This window comes from Apostichopus japonicus, chromosome 8 (assembly GCF_037975245.1).
Source record: "Apostichopus japonicus isolate 1M-3 chromosome 8, ASM3797524v1, whole genome shotgun sequence".
Lineage (NCBI taxonomy): Eukaryota > Metazoa > Echinodermata > Holothuroidea > Aspidochirotida > Stichopodidae > Apostichopus > Apostichopus japonicus.
In genome coordinates this window covers 4,319,954-4,346,915 of record NC_092568.1, presented here as the reverse complement: position 1 = coordinate 4,346,915, position 26,962 = coordinate 4,319,954, and the positions used below count along the sequence as shown (strand labels likewise).

At 38.6% G+C, this 26,962-nt stretch overlaps 1 protein-coding gene and 1 long non-coding RNA gene across 4 annotated transcripts in view; one reads left to right on the top strand and one right to left on the bottom strand.

Annotated features, from left to right (window-relative positions):
- Positions 1 to 12,839: 12,839 nt before the first annotated feature.
- LOC139971891 (transcription initiation factor IIA subunit 1-like) lies at positions 12,840 to 25,369 on the bottom strand. The gene is made up of 9 exons (XM_071978713.1): positions 25,214 to 25,369; positions 24,702 to 24,803; positions 22,961 to 23,144; positions 22,600 to 22,664; positions 22,045 to 22,144; positions 20,957 to 21,156; positions 19,993 to 20,142; positions 17,118 to 17,207; positions 12,840 to 15,797 (listed from the first exon to the last, which is right to left on the bottom strand). Exons 1-9 carry the CDS (start codon positions 25,232 to 25,234, stop codon positions 15,690 to 15,692), a joined length of 1,020 nt encoding a protein of 339 aa, XP_071834814.1. The 5' UTR covers positions 25,235 to 25,369; the 3' UTR covers positions 12,840 to 15,689.
- LOC139971892 (uncharacterized) overlaps positions 24,359 to 26,962 on the top strand; it is a 28,184-nt gene continuing 25,580 nt past the window's right edge. For all 3 annotated transcript variants that reach the window (XR_011794517.1, XR_011794518.1, XR_011794516.1), the window contains exon 1: positions 24,359 to 24,543. This is a non-coding gene — a long non-coding RNA (uncharacterized lncRNA). The remainder of the gene's footprint in view (positions 24,544 to 26,962) is intronic.

The window sequence follows — 26,962 nt, the reverse complement described above, 5'->3', positions numbered from 1 at the left end:
ATTGATAATCGAACCTCCAAAGAGAGTGGCTTAAAAGTCATCATTATTACCAGCTAAATATGCCAGACAGTCACTTAGTGGTTACAAGCACTTCCAACTTCAACAAACATTTTCTTACTGCTATCCGGTTCAGCACGTTCCATCGTAGCCAGGATTTTATGGGGTAGGAGGGGGCGCCAACAATTTAAGGAGGGGACAGAACATGTGGGTTCTGTAACTTGTGAAGTTGAAGCAGTACTAGCTTGTACGGACATGAGGGGGGGGGGGGGGGAGGATCCTGGCCACGTGCGCCCTGTCGAGACACTCGTTATTATCTAATAAAAACTCCCAAAACGTCTGGAATTATTGGAAGAATCAACAGGTAAAGGACGTATACTATTGAAAACTTTTAGCTTGTACTAAATATTGAAGGACATTTTTGATGAACATTACAATCTCCTTAACTGATGTTAAATTATAAACCAAAACTTCTCAACAGGACTCTACGCATTCACCGACAACAAGGGACGGCGAGAGGACCACCTCTCCTCTCTGATATTTATAATTCGAGCTGAAGATAGGATTTTGCTTGATACAGTTATTCCAAACCAATCCACCAGTAAATATTTCCGTTATGTTTCTGTAAATATCTTGGTCAATGTCTTCTTCATCACTTGTTGGTCGCATGTCGTCTTCTGTATAAGGTCCTGTTACGTGTTTTTGACAAAAGGGATCATAAATGTTTATTCATGAGCAACTCTGCATTGGACGTTCGTTTAAGTTATATTTGTATATCTGTTCTGGGCAGGGAGAGGGGAGAGGGAGGGGGGGGTGAGGAGTGTTGTATTATATTTCTTACAATCTCACCTTGAGCAGACTTCTTACAGATTGTCGATGAACAAATATGTATATAGATATACACATATACTATTTAATGAATTCATATATAATGTAGATGTATATATATATAAAGTCAAACTGGTTTTCTATATTGTATGTATTGTAACGTGTATTAAGAGTTTCAAATTCCTTTCAAAGAGTTCCTTTCTCTGAGGTGTATGTATTGAAGAAACTTGTTCTTAAAGCACTGTGTTTGCACTCCTAAATTTCATTTGTTAAATGTTTTGTCATAATTATGTCCATTGTTTCTGAAATGAAAGAAGCTTAATTAAAAGAAAACCGCGAAAGAGTGAGCGTATATTCAGTGGTGTAGCAAGGAACACAAAAGTTCGGTACATCAATAAAAATGAATACCCAAAGGAGAGTCGACATTCATCTAAGCCTGTGGTGGGCAACATACGGCCCGCGGGCCACATGCGGCCCGCTAGTGAGATGTCTCAAGAAAAAGAAAAAATCATTCTACTTTACATCATCTCAAAAAACGAGCTAGCTGCTTAGGCCCAGTCAAATTTCACTCCTTATATCTGGCCCATTCATTCAAAAAGGTTGCCCACCCCTGATCTAAGCCCACACCATTAGGCAGCTTAGGTGAGCAAAACTTCTTCATATATGGCACACTGAGGCTATTTCTGTTTAAGGCAGGAACCAATTGGATATATAGATCAATAAGAAATAGGCCCTAAAGAGAACATTGGGGCCGTTTCATTTACTGTCAGCACGTCTCAAATTAATAACAGTTACTTCGAGTGGCTATGACCAGCGACCGACTTCACCGGATGCGTGGTCCTTTTTTTCGGTACTTACCATCGGGGCCCCGTGTGGCCGCCACACCGGGCTAGCTATGCCACTGTGTTTAATCTACAACCCCTCATTTCACCGTATATGAGTATATATAGACAAGTGAAACATGAGGGAAAATCTGAAAACCGTCGCGGCAGAAGTATGGAGGATATTTCGGCAAGTTGAAGACATGTAACTGTTAGGGTCCATAAGTAAATACTAGGACAAAGAAATCATACAATAATGTATATGTAAATTGTCACATTGCTTGAGAACTCGAAAGCAGCTCCCAAGGGATGCTATATGTATGTAATAATATCATAGATGAATATATTTATATATAAATATATATATATATATATATATATATATATATATATATATATATATATATATATATATATATATATATATATATATATATTCACTCAGAATTATTGTACAGTTTAATGTACCCTTTCACAATGTAAAGTTCATAGAAACAGTTAACTACAATTCCCCCCAATCCGATACCAATGTATATAGACAATCAGCCTAAAATTGGTCTTTTCATTTCAAATAATGAAGTCAAAGTTTCGAATTTAGGCTACATGTGATGAACAGCAAAACACGAAAGGGACTGTTGACGGCCGAACAAAATCATTATACGAGCTCATGTATACCTTTATTTGATGCTATTCCACGAGGTGTTATACGGTTTAGTCTATTGCAAATTTACTAGTATCTATAGTATCACTAAGTAGGCTTCATAAACTTGTTAACCAAATACAACCAGAGTGACCAACCTCCAAGTGGTTACTTGCCGTAGAAAACAAATTAAAGATCATCATCTTGTATGGCTACGCACTAACGTAGGGCCACTTACATCCCAGTATGTACGTTTTCCTAGCTTCAATTTACAGTTATTGTTCTTACAAGCTCTTCAGACTTTTCTTGCTGTTTAATAATAATTATTATAATTAATATTATAATGCGCACAATGCCAATGCCTCTTTGCGCCAACAAACCACAAACATGATCAACGAGAAAAACGACGAGAAAAAACAAGACCAGTGATCAAAAACATAACCAAACAGGTGAGTCTTGAGCATCGTTTTAAAATTGAGAACAGATGTATGGCGGGCCATCAGTCTCAAATCGTTCAAATCGTTTAATTCGACATATCATCGATTTAAACTGGTATATGTCGATATAAATTGACATATACCGATTTATTTTACTTATCATCGATTTAAATTGGTAGGCCTATATGTTGATCTATATCGATTATGCCGAATTAAACTGGTATATGTCGATTTAAATCGATGATATGTCGAATTAAACTGGTATATGTCGATTTAAATCGGTAGAAGTCAATTTAAGCTTCTGGAAACTGGTATAAGTCGAAGGAAATTGGTATATGTCTATTTAAATCGGTATAAGTCGATTTCCCACGATTTGAGACTGAAGGCCCGCCATACAGATGGAGCTTGGCGGATATTCATGGGAAGTTGATTCCACAAATATGGGGCAGCATACTGAAAACACGTACGTTCACCATAAAAAAAAAAAAAAAAAAAAAAAAAAATAGTGCGTGGATTTACTGTAACAGAAAGTAACAATTTATATATATATATATATATATATATATATATATATGCATGAACAAGTTTACCTCTCAAATGAAAGTTGACCGCTACAGAAATCAACTGTTGGTCACTAAGGTCGATTCACATACGAATTATGCACATAATCCAACTTTTTCATATGGTGTAGACTAATCGCTTTTAGCTTGCATTATTTACCTGCATGGTGTTGACCTTTAACCTCTCCCCGCAAACAACAGGGTTCTTGTACTCAGTAAAGTGGATCCACATACTACGTATGAAGTAACTTAAAGCTATACAATTTGGGAGTTATCGTGTGCAAGGGTTTCCCGAATTTGACCTCTGGTGACCTCAAATTACCTTTGACATACAACGAGACCACTAGGCGGCACCTCTGACAGTTGTCAGGATATTTTCTAAGACAAGTCACCCAAAATAGAGATACTTTTTAGGAAAAAGTCGCCCAGGAAAGAACCTGGGCACGAAAACCCGAACGACTGATCTGCTCTCAACCCCAGATCCCCTTGCATCGGGACTGTGACTGTGTGATCATCGTCGGGTGTGCATCACCATTCCCCTCGAAAGGGAACATATACTACACATGATCTTAGCCAAAAAGCCGAGAAGCGAAATAGAGATTTGGCAAGAAAAACTAAGCAACCTGATTGGTTAGCACTTTCACATGGTTTTACCCAATGTAAATATACCTCGCAACGATGAGAAACAATTACTGGGTGCGGTTCGGTTGCTATATATATCCTTCTTAACAAACAAAAGCAAACATTAATTACAAATTTGTTTGGTAACTATCGTATTACACTAATTGTTTCCTAAAATCAACTAAAAATATCCCCCAACGATGGAAAATGCTACAAATCATGAGACAACCTGAGTACTATACAAGGAATGATGACGTCATTAACCTATTTGATAAAGTGATAACAAAATAACATCTATAGGTTAGCATCTGAACTTTTTTATAACAGCTGCAAAACTCAACCACATATCTTTCCTCTCTAATTTAATGTCATTATATGCATAAAGGCCAACGTTTTCAATCGTTTGAAGCATTCTGACGCCACCATCAATATTACCTCTGCAGTTACCTGTGCCTCCACCACCCTCAATATTACCTCTCAGTTAGAAAATAATTTGGAGGTTCGATGGAAAAAATCGCAAGAAAAAGAAATTGAGATAGTTGTCGGGGAAAATCTTGAACATAATTACTTTAAAAGTTTCATAGTATAACTTTCACCATCTTGCAAATTCGCACCCTTAAACATTCTAACCATCTCTCACAGAAGAAGGGAAACATGTAAGACCTCTTCTCCAGGCCACAGGATCCGCTACTGGAGGGTCGCCAAGATAATGAAGATGACAATAAATTTGGGTCACCAAGCAAGAAAATGTAAACGCTTGGGTGTTAGTCCACAATGACACTATTCACTGTCTATGCACGGGTATGGCAGCATTCCACTTCATTGAAATGTCACTTTCAGTCACCTTGCTAAGCTGGTAAATACATATGTAACACCCCTGATACACATGAAGTAACTTCAAGTGTCGTTAGAAGAAGTGAGGTATGTTGAAAATACTTGATATGAAACAAAGCAATAGGTCATATCCTCTTGAACACAAATGAAAAAACATTTTCCTTTGACACACGCCTAGATTTCCTCCCTTGTTTTATCTGAATCAATGATGTTATATAACACAGAATTCTAGAAAAGTATCGTTATTCTGATCTTTTCAACCCAATTACATAACCACAGCAGCATGCACACTTGTCCCCCCCCCCCCTCCCCTCCAATGAAAAAAGTTCATGATCAAACAAAAGAATGGAACCTTCAATAAAGCTGTCTAGCTACCTAACGATTGTTTCTTACTCTCTTCCCCTTCCAACAACCAAAAAACTCTCCCCTTCCAAAAACAACTCTATAGTTATTCTTTTTTTTTTTAAATATAGGCCTATGAATGTAAGCCCTTTGAAGTTTAAATGAACATGTACCGTTTGAATCATAGTGCACATGTAGAATACCTTCTTGCAATTGCTTTCCTCCGGCTCTTTAACGGAGCAGTTGTCGCGGCATAACATTTAAATTCGTCAGACATTAGTTAGCGAAACCAGCCCTCTTTGTTGGTAAAGTTCAAACGGAACAATTATTTTCTGTTGAAGTTAATGCAAATGACACAGGATCATAACAATTAAACCCTTTTTTTCCCATTATCGGGTTTGACTTTTGACTCTGAATAAATCTTTGCTGCTCATAGATTATCCACCGTTAAAGGCATTGAAGACTCGCCCCAAACCGCGTGCCGCGCTCTGAAAAAGTTAACTTTCCGTTGCTTGCAAATGACGTCTTCTTCTTGTCGCTACAAAATGCAGACAGTAATGAAACGATATACCTTGTTATCTTTATCTAGACCTGCGATGTCCACGCTGCTATGTACACTGTTGTGGGTATTGACCGTAGCTGTATGTATTGACTGTACACTAGTGTATAATTACCGACGGTGGCAAGCTGTGTGTGTATTTTCTGGGATCGATGGTGGTGTCTAACACTTCTGTTACACCTCATTCGAACTAGGTCAGATTACCGGCATGAGACGTTTCTTTGTGCGCGAGTCTTCACACCCTTTTAATTATAACATTTTTACCATCAAATATTCCTTCATTTAACATCTGCGCTGAGCCGGTTTACCATTTAGCATTATTACTTGAAAGCAAGAGTTACATTAAACTTTGGGAAAGAAAAATAGTTGTACCGAAACCAGCATTTTATTCTATTTTTTAGAATTCATTTAGTTCAGTTAGCTTCTCTTCATGCATACTCGTTAAACAATTTCGAATCTGATCGGCCCGTTGTCGTCAGCTGATAATGCACGGTAACCTCACCAACGGATTAATATAGGTTACAAAAGTAGTTTCCCTTTCCCAGCTAGCCACCGAAGCTTATTCAAATTAAACGAAACAGATATGGTAGGGCTACAAGCTCTTGGGTGTAATACCCTATTTGCAAAATGATGACCAAAATTCCCGCGAAAGACAGTTGATTAGCAAATATCAGAAAACCGTCGATATTAACACTTTCGTAAGGTCCAGCTGATAGTGATACACCGATGCTTACCGTTACTGCTCGGGAATACAGCTGCAAATGTATTCAAGAAATACACGTTTCAAGGAACAGTAAACATCATTCTCCAAGAGAAGTAAAGTTTCATGTCCTGGTTCACACCTCTATATGTTAAAGCCATTTTATGTTAAAGCCATTTTGTTAAAGCCATTTTGTTAAAGCCATTTTGTTAAAGCCAAATGTTAAAGCCATTTTACCACAAAAGTTAACTGTTTAAGAACTTTGACGAAGTTCTTCACTTATGTTTACGACTCAACAATAGCTATATACCTGAACACAAAGTGTACTACTGTAATAAGTACGTATCCGTAGTGCACGTCAATGACCGTTATGTCAGTCACTACTGTATCGTTGTACCCATTGACATGAACACGTCAGTTCGCGTTGCTATGCCAACTGGAGCTCCTGGTGTAGTAAATGGAGAATTAAAATTAATCCAAATAAATCTAAGCTTGTAATCTATAAGCAGGCGCGTATCCAGGATTTTCTAACCCGGGGGGCGCGAATTACCACCATCAGTCACCACCACCACCACCATCGGTTGGCGCGCAGCGTACAAGAAAATTTCTGGTTTTGATACCCCCCCCCCCCCCCCCAGATCACAGGAAACGGCACTTCTCGGGCTTGAAATGACCAACCAGATGTACACTTTTGGCCTGAGAACCAAGTATTTCCTAATAGTTTTTTTTCCCCATCCATAACCTTTTTGAACCCGGCACACGTCATGTTCGACCTGATCGCATGTCCTGTGGGTCTTTGCTTTTGTAGGTGATTCTACGTCGCGGCCCACAATACCCGTCAGCCCCACTTTTCAAGGTTTTAAGCCCCAAATTTGTTCAGAATTTGAAAATTCACATTTCTCGTGAATAAACTCACTTCAAAACATACCCATAATGTTGTACAAAATTTCATCTATGGACAACCAATATAGAAAAATTACCTTCAACCCCTAACAGACCGGTCAAAATTGCACGAGTAGAGGGAAGTGTGATGCAGAATGTTGGTCAGAAATTTTCGAAAATTCAGACACAGTTAATTTATTGGTGTACAAATATTAAACCTCTTATAACGGCTATTATAAAACTTGGTTGAAGGAAATGAAAAAATAGCAGATATTTCCGAAACCGAGCACTACACACATAGGCGTAGGAGGCGCAGCGGCAGTGGCGGAGCTAGGGGTATTGGTCAGGAGGGGCGAGAATGGTCTGTAGGGGCGCTTTCGACACTATCTAAGCGGAGCGCCACCACTGGTTGGCGCGTAGCGCACAGACAAATTTTGAGTAAAGATACTCCCTAGATCGCCGGAAATGACCCTTTCAGGGCCTGGCTAATTTGCAGATAAACGAAGAATAGGGTGTCATCGCCAAATTACACCAACAAAATGTGAGAAATGTCAATAAGTAGATGAGAGCGCAATAAAAAAGTCAATAATCGCTAATAAGTAAAAAGTGGTAAAGAGCTGAAAAAGGCGCCAGCAGTCCATTTGAGTCCGTCAGGGGCGCATCCGCCTCCTGACCGTATGGACGCTCCGCCACTGCGCGGCGGGGTGCAGCCCCTAATTCGCCATTACTAATGTAAAAGAAACTTTTGACATAATTGGACCTCCATGCTTTTTATATATCTACATGAGACATGTCGTTGTTTACATTAGCATCCCGCGGTATACTGCGCAATTATAACGGACCGTACGGTACATGATGGCATGCGATGTAATAACCGATGCTTGCTTATATGACATTGACATTGACACGTTGAACGCGCGCTAAGCGCGCGAAAATTTTTGGTTATTTTTTCAGGCAAGTCGGACAGTCTTGAGGATTTTCATCCTGGAACGCCATTTTCATGCTCACTGATATGATGTGATATCTGCAGTGGCGTAGCTAGGATTTTTTGAGTGGGGGACCATGGGGGGCTGTTCTTTCTTGTGGGGGGGGGGGGGGGCCGGAGCGCCACTATCTGAGCGGAGCGCCACCTTGGTTGGCGCGGAGCGTACAGAGAAAATTTGAGATTTCAGCACCCCCCAGATCGCAGGAGATGGCACCTGTGAGGCAAAATAGCAACCAAAAAGATGTGCAACTTTGGTGACAGAAATGAAAAAAAGTTTTTTCTCTTTCATGCTGACTGGCCTTGCCAACTCAGCCAGACTTTTAACTTGAGGGAAGTTGGCATCATAGGCATACGGGACCATTTCAGTTTGGGGGGCAGAACTTTTTGTGCCTGATAGTTCCTGTGACACTATCTAAGCGGAGCGCCACCATCGGTTGGCGCGTAGCGTACAAGAAAATTTTTGGCACACAATGCCTCTCAGGTTGCCGGAAACGGCACTTCTGAGGCCTTGCAAGTTGCATCTAAACATTCTTTATTTTATAATCTCACGTTTTAGAAATTTACACTTCCCCCAAAATTTGGTAAATTAGAAGAAGAAAAAATGGTAACATCACTTTGAAGGGGGAAAATGGGACAGTATATTTTTTAAGCTCCTATATTTAGTTACCTTATTTATTATTTTAACACAGTACTCAGCTACCTCCACAAAAACATACATTGTTCAACGACACGTGGGCGGGATAATGTCGCTGTGTCGGGTGAGACTGCAATTTGTCTCACAAAAAAAGTATAAAATATAACAAAGAATATGATAAACCTGTAATTCTAGGCTTGTAGGCACTCCCGCGCCCCCCCCCCCACCATCCATTGAAAAGAAAATTTTTCTTTTATACACTCATGTCGGGGATATCCAGGTCAAGGGCGGCGGAAGCACTTTTAATCTGGGGGGGGGGGGCACCGACATCAAAGGGCACTTTGCAGAAATTCGATTGGAATGATGCAGCCTTATATTCAGTACCCTTTATAACTCTTATTGTATTATCTTATTTGTGTATACATATCACTCCATCAACGCCCCCCCCCCCCCCCTCAAGGAAAATATGCATACTAGCACTGCAATATCCAATGCACAAATTGGGAAACAAGGAACAAGTTTTCTTTTGAGACAAAATGAGGTGAAATCATGCTAGTTGCTAATATAGGAATCTTCCGAATAAGACTTTTTTTCTTGTTAATATCTTAACAAATGTTTTCCATTCGAAAATGTTTTGGGTTTGACTCACAGAAATTCGTTAAAAGTCACGGGCTTAGCCAGGATTTGCAAAGTTGTATGCACGACTCTCTGAGCGGAGCGCCACCATCGGTTGGCGCGGAGCGTACTAGCAAATTTTTGGTTTTACAAACCCCTCAGATGGCCGGAAACGGCCCTTCCCGAGTGTTCATTCTGGTTCCCTGGCCTCTTGCTAACTTGAGGCACCTTAATTTTTATGTAGAAAGAAAGGCACATTTTTAATATATATATATATATATATATATATATATATATATATATATATATATATATATATATATATATTTCCAGAGGACAAGAAATTCGGGCAAAAGTCCTGAAAAATTCGGGCAGCGTTAGAGGAGAAATTTTTTTTTTTCTCCTCTTAGGCTGCCCGAATTTTTCAGGACTTTTGCCCGAATTTCTTGTCCTCTGGAAATTTGGGGCAGTCTGCCCCCTGCCCCCCCGCCTCGTACGCCTATGGTTGGCATCATTTGTCGTTTCAAGGTGTCAAGGCCTTTCTCCCAACTCAAACCCCTGTGGGCTACCAGTAGGTTTGCAGGATATGCCCACATGTGGACTTAAATAGCATTAGAGGAAGGGGATGGAAGACTAACACGCATCGATGTTTCGGTAATGGTCCACATTGGTGGCTCGGTGCTAATTAGGCCATTTATTGGGTTTCTTGAGGCAGCTGTCATCAGAATCTGGGTTTTTGTGCCAATCGATGACCGATTACATGTATTGGTAGATATCGATATCGCGCAGCACAACAAGGTTTGTGGTGTATGGTCGCAATCGTCGCATCGACCATTGCCATGCCATGCTGTGTGACCATTCTCATGATTACTACAGATATTGTATTATTCTTATTCTGCCAGATGCAGACGAAAAAATTGTGTAACTCTATTTCCCAAATTATTGAACAAAAAATATTAGTGAATGGCACTGATGAGTTGTTTTTTAAAAAATTTTTTTTTACCCCATTCTGAGTGGGGGGGGGGCCAGTGGGGGGCCAGCCGATTTCATGGGGGGGGGCCTCGGCCCCCCCAGGCCCCCCGTAGCTACGCCACTGGATATCAACTGTTTGCGTTACAAGTTCGAACAGGCGCGTAGCGAGGAATTTGCCAAGGGAGGGGCGAAGCCTGTAGGCAAATTATCTAAGCGTAGCGCCACCATAGGTTGGCGCGAAGCGTACAAGAAAATTTGGGCCGAAAATGCCTCCCAGATCGCTGGAAATGGCACTACCCAGGACCATTTGTTAGCGCGAAGCGTACAAGCAAATTTTGGCCGAAAATGTCTCCTAGATCGCTGGAAATGACACTTCCCAGGCCTTGTAAGTTGCATCTAAGCACTTTCTATTTTGAAATTACTTAGCGATATCATTTAAAAAAATGCTGAATGGGGGGGGGGCGATCGCCCCCATCCCAAAATGCGTCATGTTCCCCGACGACACGGTCGAGTTCGAGACCAGCCACAGTTGGTTTCATAGCACAATTCTACATACGCGTTATGATAGACCATATATAGTATATATATATATAGATCATTAGTGAGAGAGGAAAATGGAAACGTCAAAAAATGGAGTTGTCGGTGTAAGGGGTAGGGTGAGGCACACTTTTACGAAATCATTGATCCGTCACTGGCTACCCTTCAGCGCTGTAATGATGTCACTGTTCCTCTTTCTCTTCCCGGTGTCTTTGCGTTTTTCTTTTACTCCCTCCTTTTCGCCTTCTTCTCTCTTTCTTCTTTTTCTTTTCCCTTCCTTCCTCTCCTCCTCCTCTTTTCCCCCTCTTTTTCCTTTTTTCTTCTCCTTTTTTCTCTCCTCTTTTACTTACCCGGGGGGGCGCGCGCCCCCAACGCCCCCCCCTGGATACGCACCTGATAAGTAACCTTTTTCCAATGACTCGACCGAGGACTACAGTAGTAATCTTCTTTACGACTGACATCACACCCAGCAAAAAAGTGGTTTACTTAGAAATTACCCCAGACAATAAACTTAATTTTAAGAAACATGTTAACATCGCTATCGGTAAAGCTTGGAGAATCTTAAACCCACTTAAAAGCCTAAATTACCTATCCCCACATATTTTATTACAAACTCATAATTCAAAAATTAAACCAATCATTTCTTATGGCAGTATCTGCCTCCTTAGCTGTAATAAATCCCAAATTTCCAAATTAAACATTATTAATAATAAAGCCCTTAGAATTTTCCTTAATATCCCTAGCTAGGCTATATCGCCACTAGAGAGCATCATTGCGTCATCGAAGCAGCAAACTATTTTCCACTTTTTGAACAGATAATAATTTCAAACAAAAAATCCTTAAAAAACACCCTCCTTCTTGATCCCCTAATCCACGACCTCTTAATTAAATACCTAGTCCATATAATCTACGCTAAAAATAATTTAAACAGTTCCATAGATACTTAAGATTTTTTAAACTGCGAGGAGGCTTCAGCCCTGGCAGGGGGAGGGGGAACCCGGTGGCTAAAGGACTTGTGATTAAATCCCATTGGAATTGTCCTCCAATAGGGAACAGTCCAGGCACCGGGAACAATTTTTTTTATTTTTACTTTCTTCTTAGCATAAGGGTACATCCCGGCAGGGTGGGTTCGCCAGGTCCGGGGCAACCTCCCATTATTTTTCCTAACTAGCTCCTTTCTCTCTTAATTAAACCTTCCAAAGTTTTGTACTGCTCGTCTTCAACCTCATTTGTTACCTTAAATTGCTCGATTGTCTGTTTTTCATCATCCCCCCCCAAAAAAAAAGTTCCAACCAATTTACCTGCAGGAGCCGTTCCTTGCACTGCTCGAACAGGTCTTTCACTCTGACCATGCCAACTGGACGCAGTATTCCCTTCTTGTACAACGTAGTGTTCAATGTATAGCGTTATTATCATAGTTCTTGCTATTTTATATTGCGCATTAAAATTGCTTTGAGACTATTAAAAGCAAAGAAAAAAGTGACACCTCTTCGAGACAATTGTTGGTAATTTTACTTTCAAAGTCTTTATTAAATTGTAACATTCTTAGATGAAAAGTAATGTTTCTTTAGTGCTTTGTATAGTGCACTCACGGGGGTATAACTCTATCGCTGACCTACAGTACGGCGTCGTGCATCCGGATTGAGTTATATCCCCGCTTGTGCTTTATCCTGCGATAAACGGACGGCAGACCGTTGATTAACCCCTAATTAACACCTTCATTCTTCATAATAACATTGTACAGTACGCACATATTGTCTGGTCGGATAAATGTTTTTACATTGCATCATTTTGCTTTCTGGCAATTTGTTTGACTATTTTATTGGCCAAAGCCACTTTTGAATAAACACAAGTCCTCTTCTGCATTATAATTTCTTTCTTTTTCTTTTTATTTCAGGTGATTATCTTTTGTTTTAAACACTTCTTCTTCAAAGCAAATAATTCATTACTAGGTAACCAAAATTTACTCTTTTACAATATGAAATAAATCGGCAAAAAACAAACAAAAAATAAACTTGGAACAATATAAACATTACAATGTTCTAACATTATTCGCTCCTTTTCTTCATCTTTGGTCATATATCAATATGGCAACAAGCTGTCGACCTCAAATTATATACTGCTTTTTCAAAAGTCGAGGGTAACACTTTCCTGTGTATATTTCCATGTGGTACCATACATACCCAATTAACACCATTTTGGACACAGGTGACCCACAAAAATTAATATTTTCAAAGGGGGCAGTACCATCTTCTGTAACTCCACTCTTCCAAGTCCCTCCCCCAGATAGGCAATCCATGCCTCCATGAAGAGATGCCATAAACTCAAACAGTTGTGGTTGCACCCCATAACCACTTGTAATATCTACCAAACTATTTTTGAACCTTGAAGGACATCTTAGAACTTATGGCATACTTCTTCATGGTGTACCTTTATTGGCCAGTCCTCCTCATTTTATATCAACAGTTTGACAAATCATTTAATTTCACATTTCCACTTCTTCATTGGAGAAAACAGAGGGCATGATTGGTTTCATGTATCTTAAATAAACCACCTTTAGATTCATTCAAATTAACAACCAACTTGGTCTCATGTAGGACTAAAATCAACAGGTTCCATATACATTTCCATTGGTATACCATGCATGGCATTAACCATGTCCCTAGAGTGGGGTCATCCAGAAGGGGTGGGGGGAGGGGGGGAGAGTACCTTTTGTGTTTCTACCACTTAGATTTCCTTTCCTTGTCCCATTACAAATGTTTGGAAGTTCAAAGTCTCAACATAAATCTCTACTTTATGGTGCCAAACAACATCCACCATTATTTGTGTCCCTCAATTTCCAGGCAATGCCACTGAATGACAGACAGGCAGTTCCAGCAAAACGTATCTGAAATTTCATGTCGGCATTATGCTGTAAAGTCACCATAAATAACGCATTGCATTTTTAATGTTATGTTTAACACACATAACAATTGAACACATCTAAAAGCATTGTGAACATGATACATTGAGAGTGCAAGGTGCTGTTAACTTACACCATTCAACTGGTAGAATAATTACATGTGTCGTAATATTATCGTAATCTACAAAATTAATTATTACATGATCCTTGGTTTCTATCACTACATTTCTCTGTTTGGTTTCCGTGAATGGCAATCGTACCTTACACCAATGTTTACTGTTAACAAGGCAGTATCATTTTAAGCAATAACTAAATAGAGACACAAAAATGACTAGATATGCCAAATTGCTAAAATGCCAAATATAGTAAATAAAAACAAAAAATAAAACGGATTTTTAATTTTTTTGGCATTTTTGATATATCTATTTATGTGGTATTCATAATGTAGTGATAATCTTTTTATCAAGTTTTCATGTTGACCTTAACTGAGCAATATGTTCTTCACTGAAATTTAGTGCCATTAAGAGATACTTCTTTTTGCCCTAATTTCACAGATCATTCAAGCAGAGGAATGCATATTTCGTTCTTAACTTACACAACAGTAATTCCACTTTTCATCACACACGCTATGTACAAATATTTCACGGAAGTCTATTTCTGATATCAAGGTAACATTTCTAATTTGCTAAACTTAGCCACCAATTTTGTGTAGAGCGTATGTGTAAGGCTACCAAAGATCAGCTAGCATTTTTGAGAATTAGTTGAGACTAGTGGAACACTCAGAGTTTCACGCGATGAGTGATAACGAGCGTTGAGCGAGCTGTCTGATGATCGTTCAACGCGTGAAACTCTGAGTAACAACTACCAGTGTTCCACTAGTTTCAACCTATATATACATAACATAAGTAAAATATAATTTCATTACCATAAGCTATTCACAGGAGCTTCATCACTTACATTCAACCCAAGATATCAATCGCCAAATTGCATGTTGCTTTCTCTGGGAGTAAGTCTCACTTATTAATATTAATGCCAAGTACAAAACACTCATCCAGTGTTTTACATTTGTTTTTAAATACATCTTGCAGTGATAGAACATAAACATGAATTTAATGTTCCAGTAAATGTGATGGAATTGCTGATTTGAGTATTACATTTATTGGCCTACGATGCATCAAAATAGATCCAATAAGGAGCACTAAATACCCAATTATAAATAAAGGTCTATAGTTTTTACCTATGCAAGGCTAAACACACTTATTGAAGCTTGTCCTATGACATTCTTCAACACAAAATATCAATAGATGTTGTTTTTTTCTGTTGGATTTGCAAGTGATACAGCCAAAGGATTTATTTAACACTCCTTGGAATTTGAAGGTTCTCTGAAATAAGATCTCATTGAATATTATTACCCTGGTAATCACAGAGAACCAACATAAACATAACAACAGAGTGTGAGTGTACAACCACAGTTCACATGTGAAATACACATAACCAAGCAAACACCTGGTGCCATGCAATGCTGCCTAAAATAACATTGTATGAAACTTGTACTGTTGGTGTTACAATCAGTGATCTGGCTAAGACATTAATACCAAAACCGGCCCAGTGTTTACCGTATGATCCAAGATTAAGCAGGATCAGAAGATCAAATCTGTTGCCAAGGTGACACATGTGTAGCATGACAACGAGCAGTAGATCTCTTCCAGAGCAATTTAACTTCGAAGTGCTGGAATAACTTCTTCTAGCACATCAAGCTGCCCAGTAATTGGCCACGTGTCGTTACATGGAATGTTTCTTTGGATGTCTGTGTATGGACAGTATCACCAGTCGGCCTCTCCTATTGCTCTGAAGAAAATATTATCCTTCCCCTTAAGGTTCATGATACCTTGCTTCAGCTGGAACTTCCATTTGTTTCTGGTTCTGCTGATCTGTGTATTATAACAAACAATTTGTATTACCAAAACAATTTACATAAATTAAATACAAGATTTTTTTCTTTCTTTTGAAATAATTTGAAAGTGACAAAAGTAACAAGAATGGAAATACATAAACCAAATAACCTTTTAATATGGTTCCAGGACAACCACCTTAGCAACTACATTGCTAAAAGCATTGTTCAAACCTATTGTTTCCTTGAAATAGGTATCCTTTTGCATTTGCTTACCAATTAGCAACTACTCAAAATACTATGGCAACTACTCAAAGTACTATGAAAACTGGTAAAAGCAATATGGCAACTACTAAAAGTACTATGGCAACTACTAAAAGTACTATGGCAACTAATCAAAGCAATATGATAACTACTACAAAACTACTCAAAGTACCGTGGCAACTACCAAAAGTACTTTGGCAACTGGTCAAAGTACTATGGCAAGTACTTAAAGTACTATGAAAACTGGTAAAAGCAATATGGCAACTACTAAAAGTACTATGGCAACTACTAAAAGTACTATGGCAACTAATCAAAGCAATATGGCAACTACTACAAACTACTCAAAATACTATGGCAACTACCAAAAGTACTTTGGCAACTGGTCAAAATACTACGGAAAGTACTCAGAAAACAATGGCAACTACTAAAATACTATGGCAACTACTCAAAATACTATGGCAACTACTAAAAGTACTATGGCAACTACTTAAAGTACTATGAAAACTGGTCAAAGCAATATGGCAACTACTAAAAGTACTATGGTAACTAATCTGGCAACTACTACAAAACTACTCAAGGTACCGTGGCAACTACCAAAAGTACTTTGGCAACTGGTCAAAATACTATGGAAAGTACTCAGAAAAACAATGGCAACTACTAAAATACTATGGCAACTACTAAAAGTACTATGGCAACTACTCAAAGCAATATGGCAACTACTCAAAATACTATGACAACTACTCAAAATACTGTGACAACTATACACATTAATATGGCAACTACTCACTATGACAACTGGTCTAACCAAGACACCTTCCTTGATTTCATTCATCAGATGAATGTTAAGGATACAGTAAGGTTCTACATGATTCTACTAGATGCCAAGCATTTTTCCCACAGACATTTTACACATTACTCTACATTTAAATTTACATTTTCAATTGTTTTGTAACCTTCTCGTTCCTAATTTAAATTAAATCTTAAACGAAAGTCAAGGTAATGAACTGCATAGGCAATTCATCTCTAACGTATACCAAGATTAACAATACAAACAGAACAAAACACACAAAAGATTATGTCCATCTTAATACAGTACCTTGTCGTACTGGCAGACGACAACATTCTCCGCCTCAAATAGTTCTTGTGGATCTTCATCACTTACATCATCATCTGAGTTTAATGGCTCCTGTGAAATAGAACACGATTGTTTGTTAGAAATTCTCACTGGTTGTAGCTCACAGCAGACCAGGTACTACTGTAAGTAAAATTATAACTGCATCATATCTGAAGAAGCTAGTTGCATTTCACCTCTCACCACCAAAATTTTAGCTGCAAATGTCTTCCAGTTCTCTTTATAATGAAAAAATTGTCTCCAAAACAATGTTTTTTTATTTTTTCATGAATTCAGGGTAAATTGACAGCTAAGCATATGATTCAAATAGATGTCATATTTCTTAAAGAATTTTCAATTAAGAGAGCTTAAATTTTTGCAGAGAAGAGTAATAGTCTTCACAGTTAGTTAATAGTAGGTTCTTTGGGTTACATTTTGTTTTCTTGGTTTTTTTTTCTTTCTTGTACTTATTTTACTGGATTTATTACACAGTGAGTTACAATCAGAGATAGTTATGAAGCCTGTCTGCCAACTAACACTAGAGTCTGCCAGAAGGCAAAAAGTTATAAAGGGTCAGATCATCCACTGTTCAATCATCATGGTAGATAAGTAAACTTTGACTCTTGGTAAAGCCTAAAAGAAACTGCAGGTCATCCATGGAACAGACAGTAATCTTTTCCTGAAATTAACCTGGTCACTGGTAGGGCTCGAATATAACGTTTCCCCAACTGGAGCAAAAAATGTTTTCCGATAACCTGAAATTTTGGCAACTCTTGAGCAATTTGTAAGCTGGTCTGGAACTGTTCCTAACAGCCAAATTACCACCAGTATTGACATCTTTCATCATATTTTCAGAAACCCATATCTATATGCTGATACATCACTACATTATTATCTTCTTATTTAACTCCCTCAGATTCTTACAAGTTTACAATGTATGGGTGTAATTCAGAGAAATGCTTTCAAAACAGTCAAACACCTTGTCTGATTTTAACCTCTCCCAGGACTGCTTAGTGATGTTCTGGTGCAAAAGGACTCGGGCACTGGACTATTTCCAGTCACAGTTCCTAGCATGAATCAGAAAGCTAGTTAGCTTTGTGATTCCTTGCTACACAATTTGCTCAAAATTCAAAATACTCTTAACTATCTGACTAATGTAAAGCAAAATAAAATAAAACTGTTAGCAAACTGCTTTTTCACTAGATAGCCTGTGTAATAGAATGTGTAAAAGTGAGTTGGCCTGACGTTTCGATCCTAGCAGGATCTTCTTCAGAGGCTAAATGACAAGTCTAAATGACAACTTGTCATCCAGCCTCTGAAGAAGATCCTGTTAGGATCAAAACATCAGGCCAACTCACTTTTACACATAATGTAAAGCAAGTGAGTTAAATTTGTCCAAGAATTAGTGAAAACCAAAAAGGATTCGTAGAAATCTTCCATGTCATTCCCTCATAAGGATTTCACAGTATAGAATTTTAAACCAAATGTTGCAATATTCCAGTAAGAACAGTCTTCCTGTGTGAAATATAGACATATTATACCAACTTTGAGCAATCAAATCCCTTTAGATAGTTGTTCAGAGTTACACCACATTGTTTATATACTGTGAAATATTTTTGAGAAAGTGGACAAGTTTTCCACCATTTGAGATAACTTGTTGACCCCTTGAGCCAGTTTGGGTCCATTTGAGATAACCTGCTGACCACTTGAAGTTTAGAGGGAGAAACCCTTATAGGACGTTTAAAGTGCACGCTTTAAGCAAGTGTATGAAATCTGAAGCAGATTGAATTACCTGGAAGCCAGGTTTGTTTTGTTGCAGACCTATAGAGCCCCTTCACAGAACTAAACTATGTTCACCAAAAGAAAATCATAGCATTTGAGAATTCACAGATTAATTGTAGAATTATTCTTGTAGTTATCATGTTTAAAAGGTTTTCAGACTTTGATGCCTGTTGAAATCATGTGATCTTTGACCTCTGCCAATTTCAATAGGATTCTTGCACTCACGAATCTGGATCTACATACTAACTATTAAGTTCAAGAAAGATGTACTTCTTGTTTAAAATATTTTCAGACTTTCATTTAAATGTTGACCGCAAATAACCTTGACCTAAACAAATTTGAAAAGGTTTCTTGTACTCCCAGCTGAATCTGCATACCATGTATGAAGTTCAACAAAGATACACTTTTTGAATAATAATGTTCACAAAGTTTTCAAACTTTGACCTCTGTTGACCCAAATGACCATTGAACTTCACAGAAAACATTAGGCTTCTTGTACTCAATAAGATGGCTCCACATACCAAGTATGAAATTAATCCACTATTAAAGGCATTGAAGACTCGCCTCAAACCACATGCCACCCTCTGAAAAAAGTTAACTTTCCGTTGCTTGCAAGTGAAGTTTTCTTCTTGTCGCTACAAAATGCAGACAGTAATGAAACCTGATACCTTGTTATCTTTTATCTAGATCTGAGATGTCCACGCTGCTATGTACACTGTGTTGTGGGTATTGACCGTAGCTGAAGGTATTGACTGTACACTGGTGTCTTATTACCGACAGTAGCAAGCTGTGTGTGTATTTTCTGGGATCGATGGTGGTGTCTAACACTTCTGTTACACCTCACTCGAAACTAGGTCAGATTACCGGCAGCAGACGTATCTTTGTGCGCGAGTCTTCACTCCCTTAACTTCTTGAGTCACCGTGTTTATAAGCAAGCATCACATACATACACACATCCCATCTCTATCGCATAGATTCCTTTTGCCTCCGGCAAGGAATCAAAGAGATGACAATCTGGTCAGATCTGAAGGTCACACTGCAGAATACTGATAAATGTTTGCTTAATGTTGAACCTCACCTCTTCTACAGCATTACTGTATTCATCCTTCTCATTTTCATCTTGGTCATCGTCATCATCATCCCCATCCTCCTCATTGTTCTCTTCTGCATCATCTGAGTCATCGTCCTCATCAGATGTGTCATTGGTACCATCCAACTGTAAAATCTTCTGCAGATGTTAAAATATGATGCAAAATGGATTGCACTATGAATATTCATAAACAAATCGTGGAGTGTTTTCCCCAAAGTAAGTAAGGGGAAGACTGGACTCATTACTATACCGATCTAAAGGTAACTTGAAACATGCTAACATCTGAACACAATTGAAAATCATCTTGTAAAACCTTAGCCCTTATTTGGGATGGGAAAATTGGAACGTCACAAACATACATGTAAAACCATAGTGAAAGTCATTACACAAAATCGAATCAGCAAGTTAGCTGACATGTGGGAATCTATAGTGCAGTTATACTATATAGTTATCTATACCACGCAGAGCCTTCGGTGGTATTCAGGCTTATTCTGAACCGAAATCTTAATCCTACAGCATTATTGTACAGTTTTCTGTTGGTACTTTTCTTATGGACGGCCACATGGAACATTTGTTTACTTCGTAACAGTAGTGACAGCACTATCACACCATGATCCACTCCACTGCAGAGACAGGTAAGGACTGTGTGAATTTCCCGTTTCTATTAGCTAAGGGTTGTCAACCGTTAATACTGTCACTACAGATACTTTGAAGCATCACATGAAAGACTAGTACTACCACACTGGCATTCGTAAAGTACCCAAACTGCCTGCCTATAGACACTGTGACACTATGCTAAATTCACTGTCAGGACCCAATTGCCTTCACACTGTCTGTTAACACAACAAATATATGAATGAAAAGCAGTTCTTTTCGCTTTCTTTTATTTATACATTTACAACCTCACAAATTAATTGCAACTATGGTTGATGGTACCATAATTTCTACTTACACGGGTTGGATCTTGCATTGCTTGTCGGGTTTCTGCTATACTTATCGGTACTGGTTGTCTGGATCCGCCCTGTTGAGGTATTGATGCCATAATCTGCTGCCCGATCTGTTGATTTCCTTGGTTCAGGTGCTGAATGACAAGTGGAACCTGGTATCTCACAGTACCACCTTGTATCCCCTGGACTTGAAATGACTGCCCTCCTGAGGAGGAGAGGCAAAACAACTAGTATAAAATTATGAAATGTTTACAGAAAGAAATTAATCTAAACATGCTGAACAAATCTCTGCTCACTTGTGCTGTAAATTTAGCATGAATCTCTCACAAGTATGGCTATCACAGGATAGTGTCACAGCAAATGTGAGGGCAGGGATAGGTGATGTAACCTTCTGTTATCTCCCCCCCCCCCCTCCACCCCAATAGAAATAGAAAGATGCATAAATGTCTCGATGCCATTGGTGCTCTCCTATACACCAAAGCAAAATCAACAACCTTTAAGTTCAGTACCTTGTAAACCATGAATAATAACATGAAACTAAAGTGTTGTAAAACATGTGCCTCTCAAACCTTGTGAGTTGGTGTAAGTGACCCTATTGTGAGAACCTGCTTAAAACCTCCAGTGATCTAAGACTCATAATAGTGAGTGACTACTGTCAGCATTAAATTGGTTTTGCAGCAAATTTCTGAATTAACAGCATCTCAAGGATGTTGTGCACTATCTTTCAAATAACAGAACACCAGAAAACTATACCTTTGTACATGTGAATGTTTGACTGTAGGTGTTTTGAATACAATTCTTACTAAATAGTATACAGTTGTGAAAGATTTCATATACTGTTTCACTATTGCTTTATTTAGGGGAGGCCAAAGATGAAAAAGAGAGAGTAGGCAGGGGAGGGGAAGGGATGAGTGAGGGCAGGAAAGGGATTGACTGTGGTAATAGTTGTAAATCTGGTAGAATCATTGCATTTCTTAGTATCTATGAGCTTTTCTGTCTGACAGCCTCCTCGCCCTATATAATCTCCTCACCCAAAGACTCTCAGAACCTCTAGCCTAGATCAAATCTTTGACTAACTGCTGTGACATCTCACCTTGTGGTAGTGTAAGAGTTGTAGCAGCTCCTTGAATCTGTAAGACTTGCTGCTGTACTTGCTGTTGTAATGCTAAAGTTGCTGCAGTGGCAGGAGAACTCTATAAACCAACAATTTAAGATTTACTGATATACTTTCTAAAATGATTGCCTCCATAAGTCCATATCCTCACTCAGCTGGTCTGTTTTTTTTTAATCAATGTGATAAATGCTGATATTTCTAGTTTCCTTTAAAAACACAAGAAATGTCTTCAAAGAAGAGGAAAACATCAAAAACATGACATAAGCTAGACATGAAGTAAGAGAGACATTTGATAATTATTCTTGCTAAATTCACCAAAATATGCAAATAATATAGTTTGTCCTAAACCATTTAAAAGAAGGCTTCAGTTTACAACTAGTTTATGAACAGACATATAATTTTCAAATGATGCTTATAAAGTCCCCTTAAGAAACTTTTGAATAAGCATTTACATGAAAACCCAACATTTTCAAGTGAATATGAACATGAAAGAGCCAATCAACAAACACAGGAATACGTCTTTTTAGAACTCACCAAAGTTCCAGAATACTGCGACGGTTGAGTTGGAACTGACTGGAACTTCTTATCATACAGAGGAACTACACGGGGGAAGGTAATTACAAAATAAAATGAATTAGTGTTGAGTCACGCTCCCGTCTTGGTAAGGCTGTTTGGATGAGCATTTCTTGGTAAACAGCATTTCATGGATTTTTACAATTATGTTTTCACTACACGTCAACGATACATTACACCATAACAGGCTTTCTATTTGAGTATACATATGCTTCTCATATACAATCAGGTAGAGAGAGTAAATTGATTCTAGAGTGAATCTGATTGTCAAATGGTACATGGAAATAAGGGTGTTGAAACCCAGCCGACTAACTCAACTCACGTTTTGGAGCTGGTTCTTGATGGCTGTGATGGTGTGTTGAGTGACTAGCCTTGTTGCTACTACTACTACTACTACTGTGGTCTGACCTACTCTCTGCAGAACTTTTTTGACTGGATTGATGCTGGTGAGATTCAGCTGCATTTGGGTCTACAGCATCTGTCTGGAGTAACTTGTTCTCCCACATCTTAGAATTAAGCACAAAAATAAATCAAATTACCATCACAAAATATATAAAATATATATGTACAGTTATTAACACGATAGCAAACCAAAATGGACCCGAAATGGTCACCTACTGTCAGAGCTTGTTAGACAATTCTTTGTAACAAATATCCTTTGTGTATTTTACTTGCACAAGTCTCAGAAAAATGTAAACCATCATTGCCAACAAATGTTTTACTTTGGGTGAATATTTGCTGTTTTACCTTGTTAAGCTTAAAGAGACCTTTCTGATAAGTGAGCAGACTTTCCTCTTATTGTAATTGGACAGGTTTAACAGTATCCAGATACTAAGTTCTAACCAAGAAGACATTACTGTACCTTTTCAAAGTATTTATAGTTTAAAGCTGCTTACGGTGCATAACAGGGTATTGGTTAAAAGTAATAAACATATATATGGATACAAGAATGCCCTGCATGGTAATGGTTGAGCTTGGTGACTTAAATAGTTTGCATATAATACATATACTGTTGCAAAATTAGAAACTATCAGACAGCATAGCGTGATCGATTGCCACTATTGAGTACTGCTGATTTCAGATTCATCTGTTATTTGTTTTAACTATAGAACAGGCATAAACAACAAGCCACTTTAATCTGTGCCACCCGCTCATGTTAATTCTCTTTGTCCAAACCCAATACCACAGACATACTTCATAAAACAAACTTGAAGTTCTTCTCTCAAATTCCCACACCTCAGAGCATCTAGCCTCCTAATGCCCCCTCCCCCCCCCCCCCCATCAATTCTCACATTGTTGTATAATATTCACTTTTATTTCACGCATTAGTTATCTTGTACTGAGATTACATATTCAATATGCCTGCATAATCACTTTTCTGGAAGCATTGCACAGAGATATAGCCTACTTACAATTTTATCACACCTACCTTTTTTCGATTCTGATTGTCAAAGTAATAATATCCAATCATATTCACCATTTAGCGATTAAAACTGACTATTCATAGTTATGTAAATATATCCGTGATTAGCACCTCAACAAACAGTTTGATTGGCTGTTACGAATCGGAAATTTAAGTCACACCTCATATATAAACCATAAGCTATATATGCAAATTCGCCCCTGCTTAGGGTCTCTTGAAAACATGGCCGCGACTCACACAGCTCTCAGTTCGCGTGCAAACCACAGGCCGGTAGACTACACACTAATCATACGTACATAATTTGGTGCAATGTTAGATCCAAAATTGACCGTCGATTGAGGATCTGCATTGTCGATAGCAGCGAAAATCAGAAGAAAAGTTCAAATTTCATCAACCAAATCAATTAATATGTGGATGTTGTACCAAACTTGTCTAGATTTGGTCGAAGTATTACAAGCATATGGCATCGACTTCGTTAGTCCGTAAGTATAGTACATTAGCGTTGCATTTGTTGCGCATTGTCATATATACCCGTCAGGAACTGTACAGCACCTGTGTGCCTTTGTTGCAAACCAGTCGAAGTTAACTACGCTTGTTGCAAATTTTGTAAATGTTCAAATGAGAGTATGCTATATCAAACCTGTTTCAGATCTTGTAGAACCTGTTCATCAACACCTTCATCGATGAATGCCTCTCTGACATTGTTAACAACATCGTCAATTACAGATTTGTACAATTTATACTGAAAATAAAGGAAATATAATATTCGTATTTTGGCCATCTTGCTTCAAAATTTTGACGTTATGTATAACAAATATTTGCATATCACCCATGCCCCAACAGATAATCCAAGAATATGCTGATCAATGCAATGTTGCCTTGGTCATTTTCCTTGCTAAATACTTGTCAGGTTCTCTCTTCATTTTTAATTGTAAATTGGTAATTACGAACGTTACAAATAGTTCAGTGTGACAGTGAAGTGGACCAAATGGATATGGCCATTTAGAATATAACTAAGATGCGTGCTATGCTGTTTGTGAAGTTGTATCCCGTACAGCAAAGTCTCGGTTTACACAAGATTGCCACAAATTCACCATTTGGCGGCAACGTGAACCAAGAAATATTGAACATATTCACCAAGTATTTACTTACCACTGCTTGAGGAGTTGTCATCTTTGAAACATGAAATGAGTCTGCACTTGGACAACTTTTTGACCACGTTATTGATTACTTCGTTGGCTGTTGTCAGCCACCTTCGAAAGAAACGTCTGTCGGTATATATATAGGGCATACCTAAAACAAACCCCCTTTGTTTGGGTTGTTCCATTTGGGGGAGCCTTGCTCTGTTGTAAATTTTAGGCAAATAAACGTAATTTGACTCATATAAATCACAAGTTTGATTGAAGTTACATTTCCTCATCTTTTTTATTTGGTTCAAAAGGTAAATCAAGCTATACTAATTTGGAATTGTTCCCAAAGATTTGTGTGGTCACTCCATTGTGGAAAATAGTGGGTATAGGTAATAGGTGTTCTGTCGACCTGCATCATGCATGAATTACATAAATCATGAAAATAAGCATGTGAAGCTTTTTGGCTGTGTACATAAAAATCAGCAAGACTTTGTTCCCACAGTTTAACAGCTATAGAGATGTGGTATACCTTAATTGTACTAGATCCTGTATATTAGCTCTGTTAGGTTTCAGCCTACCTGCAACTGAAGCAAAATCATCTGGCAAATACTGGCAACTGTTGCAATAGGCGACTGTGAGAATGGGAGAAATGGGATATGATAGAATTACAGGCCACTAGACCGAAGGTCCGCGAGACCGAAGGTCGACGAGACCGAAATTTAAAAAGGTCGGTGCGACCGAAATTTAAAAACGTCCGCGACACCGAAGATCTTCGAGACCAAGGTCTGAAACTATTACTAGGACCCGCGAGACCGAAACTATTACTAGGCCTATATAATAGTGGTGAGACAAATATTACTACCGGTAATATTACGTTGATTAAGCGTGTAATTAAAAAGAATTTACAGCCATTTCTTTTCATAGTGGATACCAGTGACTTGTGCAAGGGGGCTGTGGCTGCTTGCATTGATACTAGGCCTCCACCAGTGGCGTAACAAGAGGGGGTGCAGGGGGGCGAAAGTCCCCGCTCTCAAAAGTCTCGGCCCCCCTGCTACCCCAAATGAAATTTTAGAATACAATATAACTTAATAATTAGATATAGCGATACCCTATTTTAAACAATATTTCCCCCTTGTCAATTAGATCTTTGACACCCTCTGAAGCCCCTCTAATGAAAAAGTCTAGTTACGCCACTGCTCACCCCTCCCCCACCCCCACGTGGGGTATATCACTCAGCCGGGGAAGTCACTAAGTGGGTTCAAGTGATTCAGACTGGGGGAAATGAATCGACAGACAACACTATATTGATTTTATTTTAAGTCGTATAGATCTCGCGGACCATCGGTTCGTGGAAATTCGGTCTCGCAGACCTTCGGTCTTGTGGAATTCTCATTATGATAGGGGTGCCTAGTGGGAGATGGCAGCAGTTTAGTATTGGATGGCTTTGGTATGTACAGTATGTGTAGGGCCATATGTAGGGATTTGGTTTTTCATGGTGAAGCATCCAGACCTCTTGAAAAACCCTGCCATTTGACCAGACTTTTAACGTTACCATGTTTCTAAGTTGTGTTCCAGGATGCAGTGGGTCAAATTTTGGCAATGGCTGAACACCAGCTCGATTCTTTACATTGATGGAATTTTACTTTACGACTGAATCACCTGCAGGCCATGGTCTTTACTATTGGGTACTTTACATTAAAAGTACTATGGGTGCAACTAGCTGCAGCTGACAATGTGTGTCATTGCAAACACAGTTGGGGCACTGATAGCT

Excerpts from the sequence above, each read along its gene's own strand:
- LOC139971891 (XM_071978713.1), bottom strand. The coding sequence starts at position 25,234 with ATGACAACTCCTCAAGCAGTG. Across the intron at positions 23,145-24,701 it reads TTCTACAAGATCTGAAACAG|ATGTGGGAGAACAAGTTACT; the intron begins GTTTGATATAGC and ends CTTAATTCTAAG. Across the intron at positions 22,665-22,960 it reads TCAAGAACCAGCTCCAAAAC|TTCCTCTGTATGATAAGAAG; the intron begins GTGAGTTGAGTT and ends TCCCCCGTGTAG.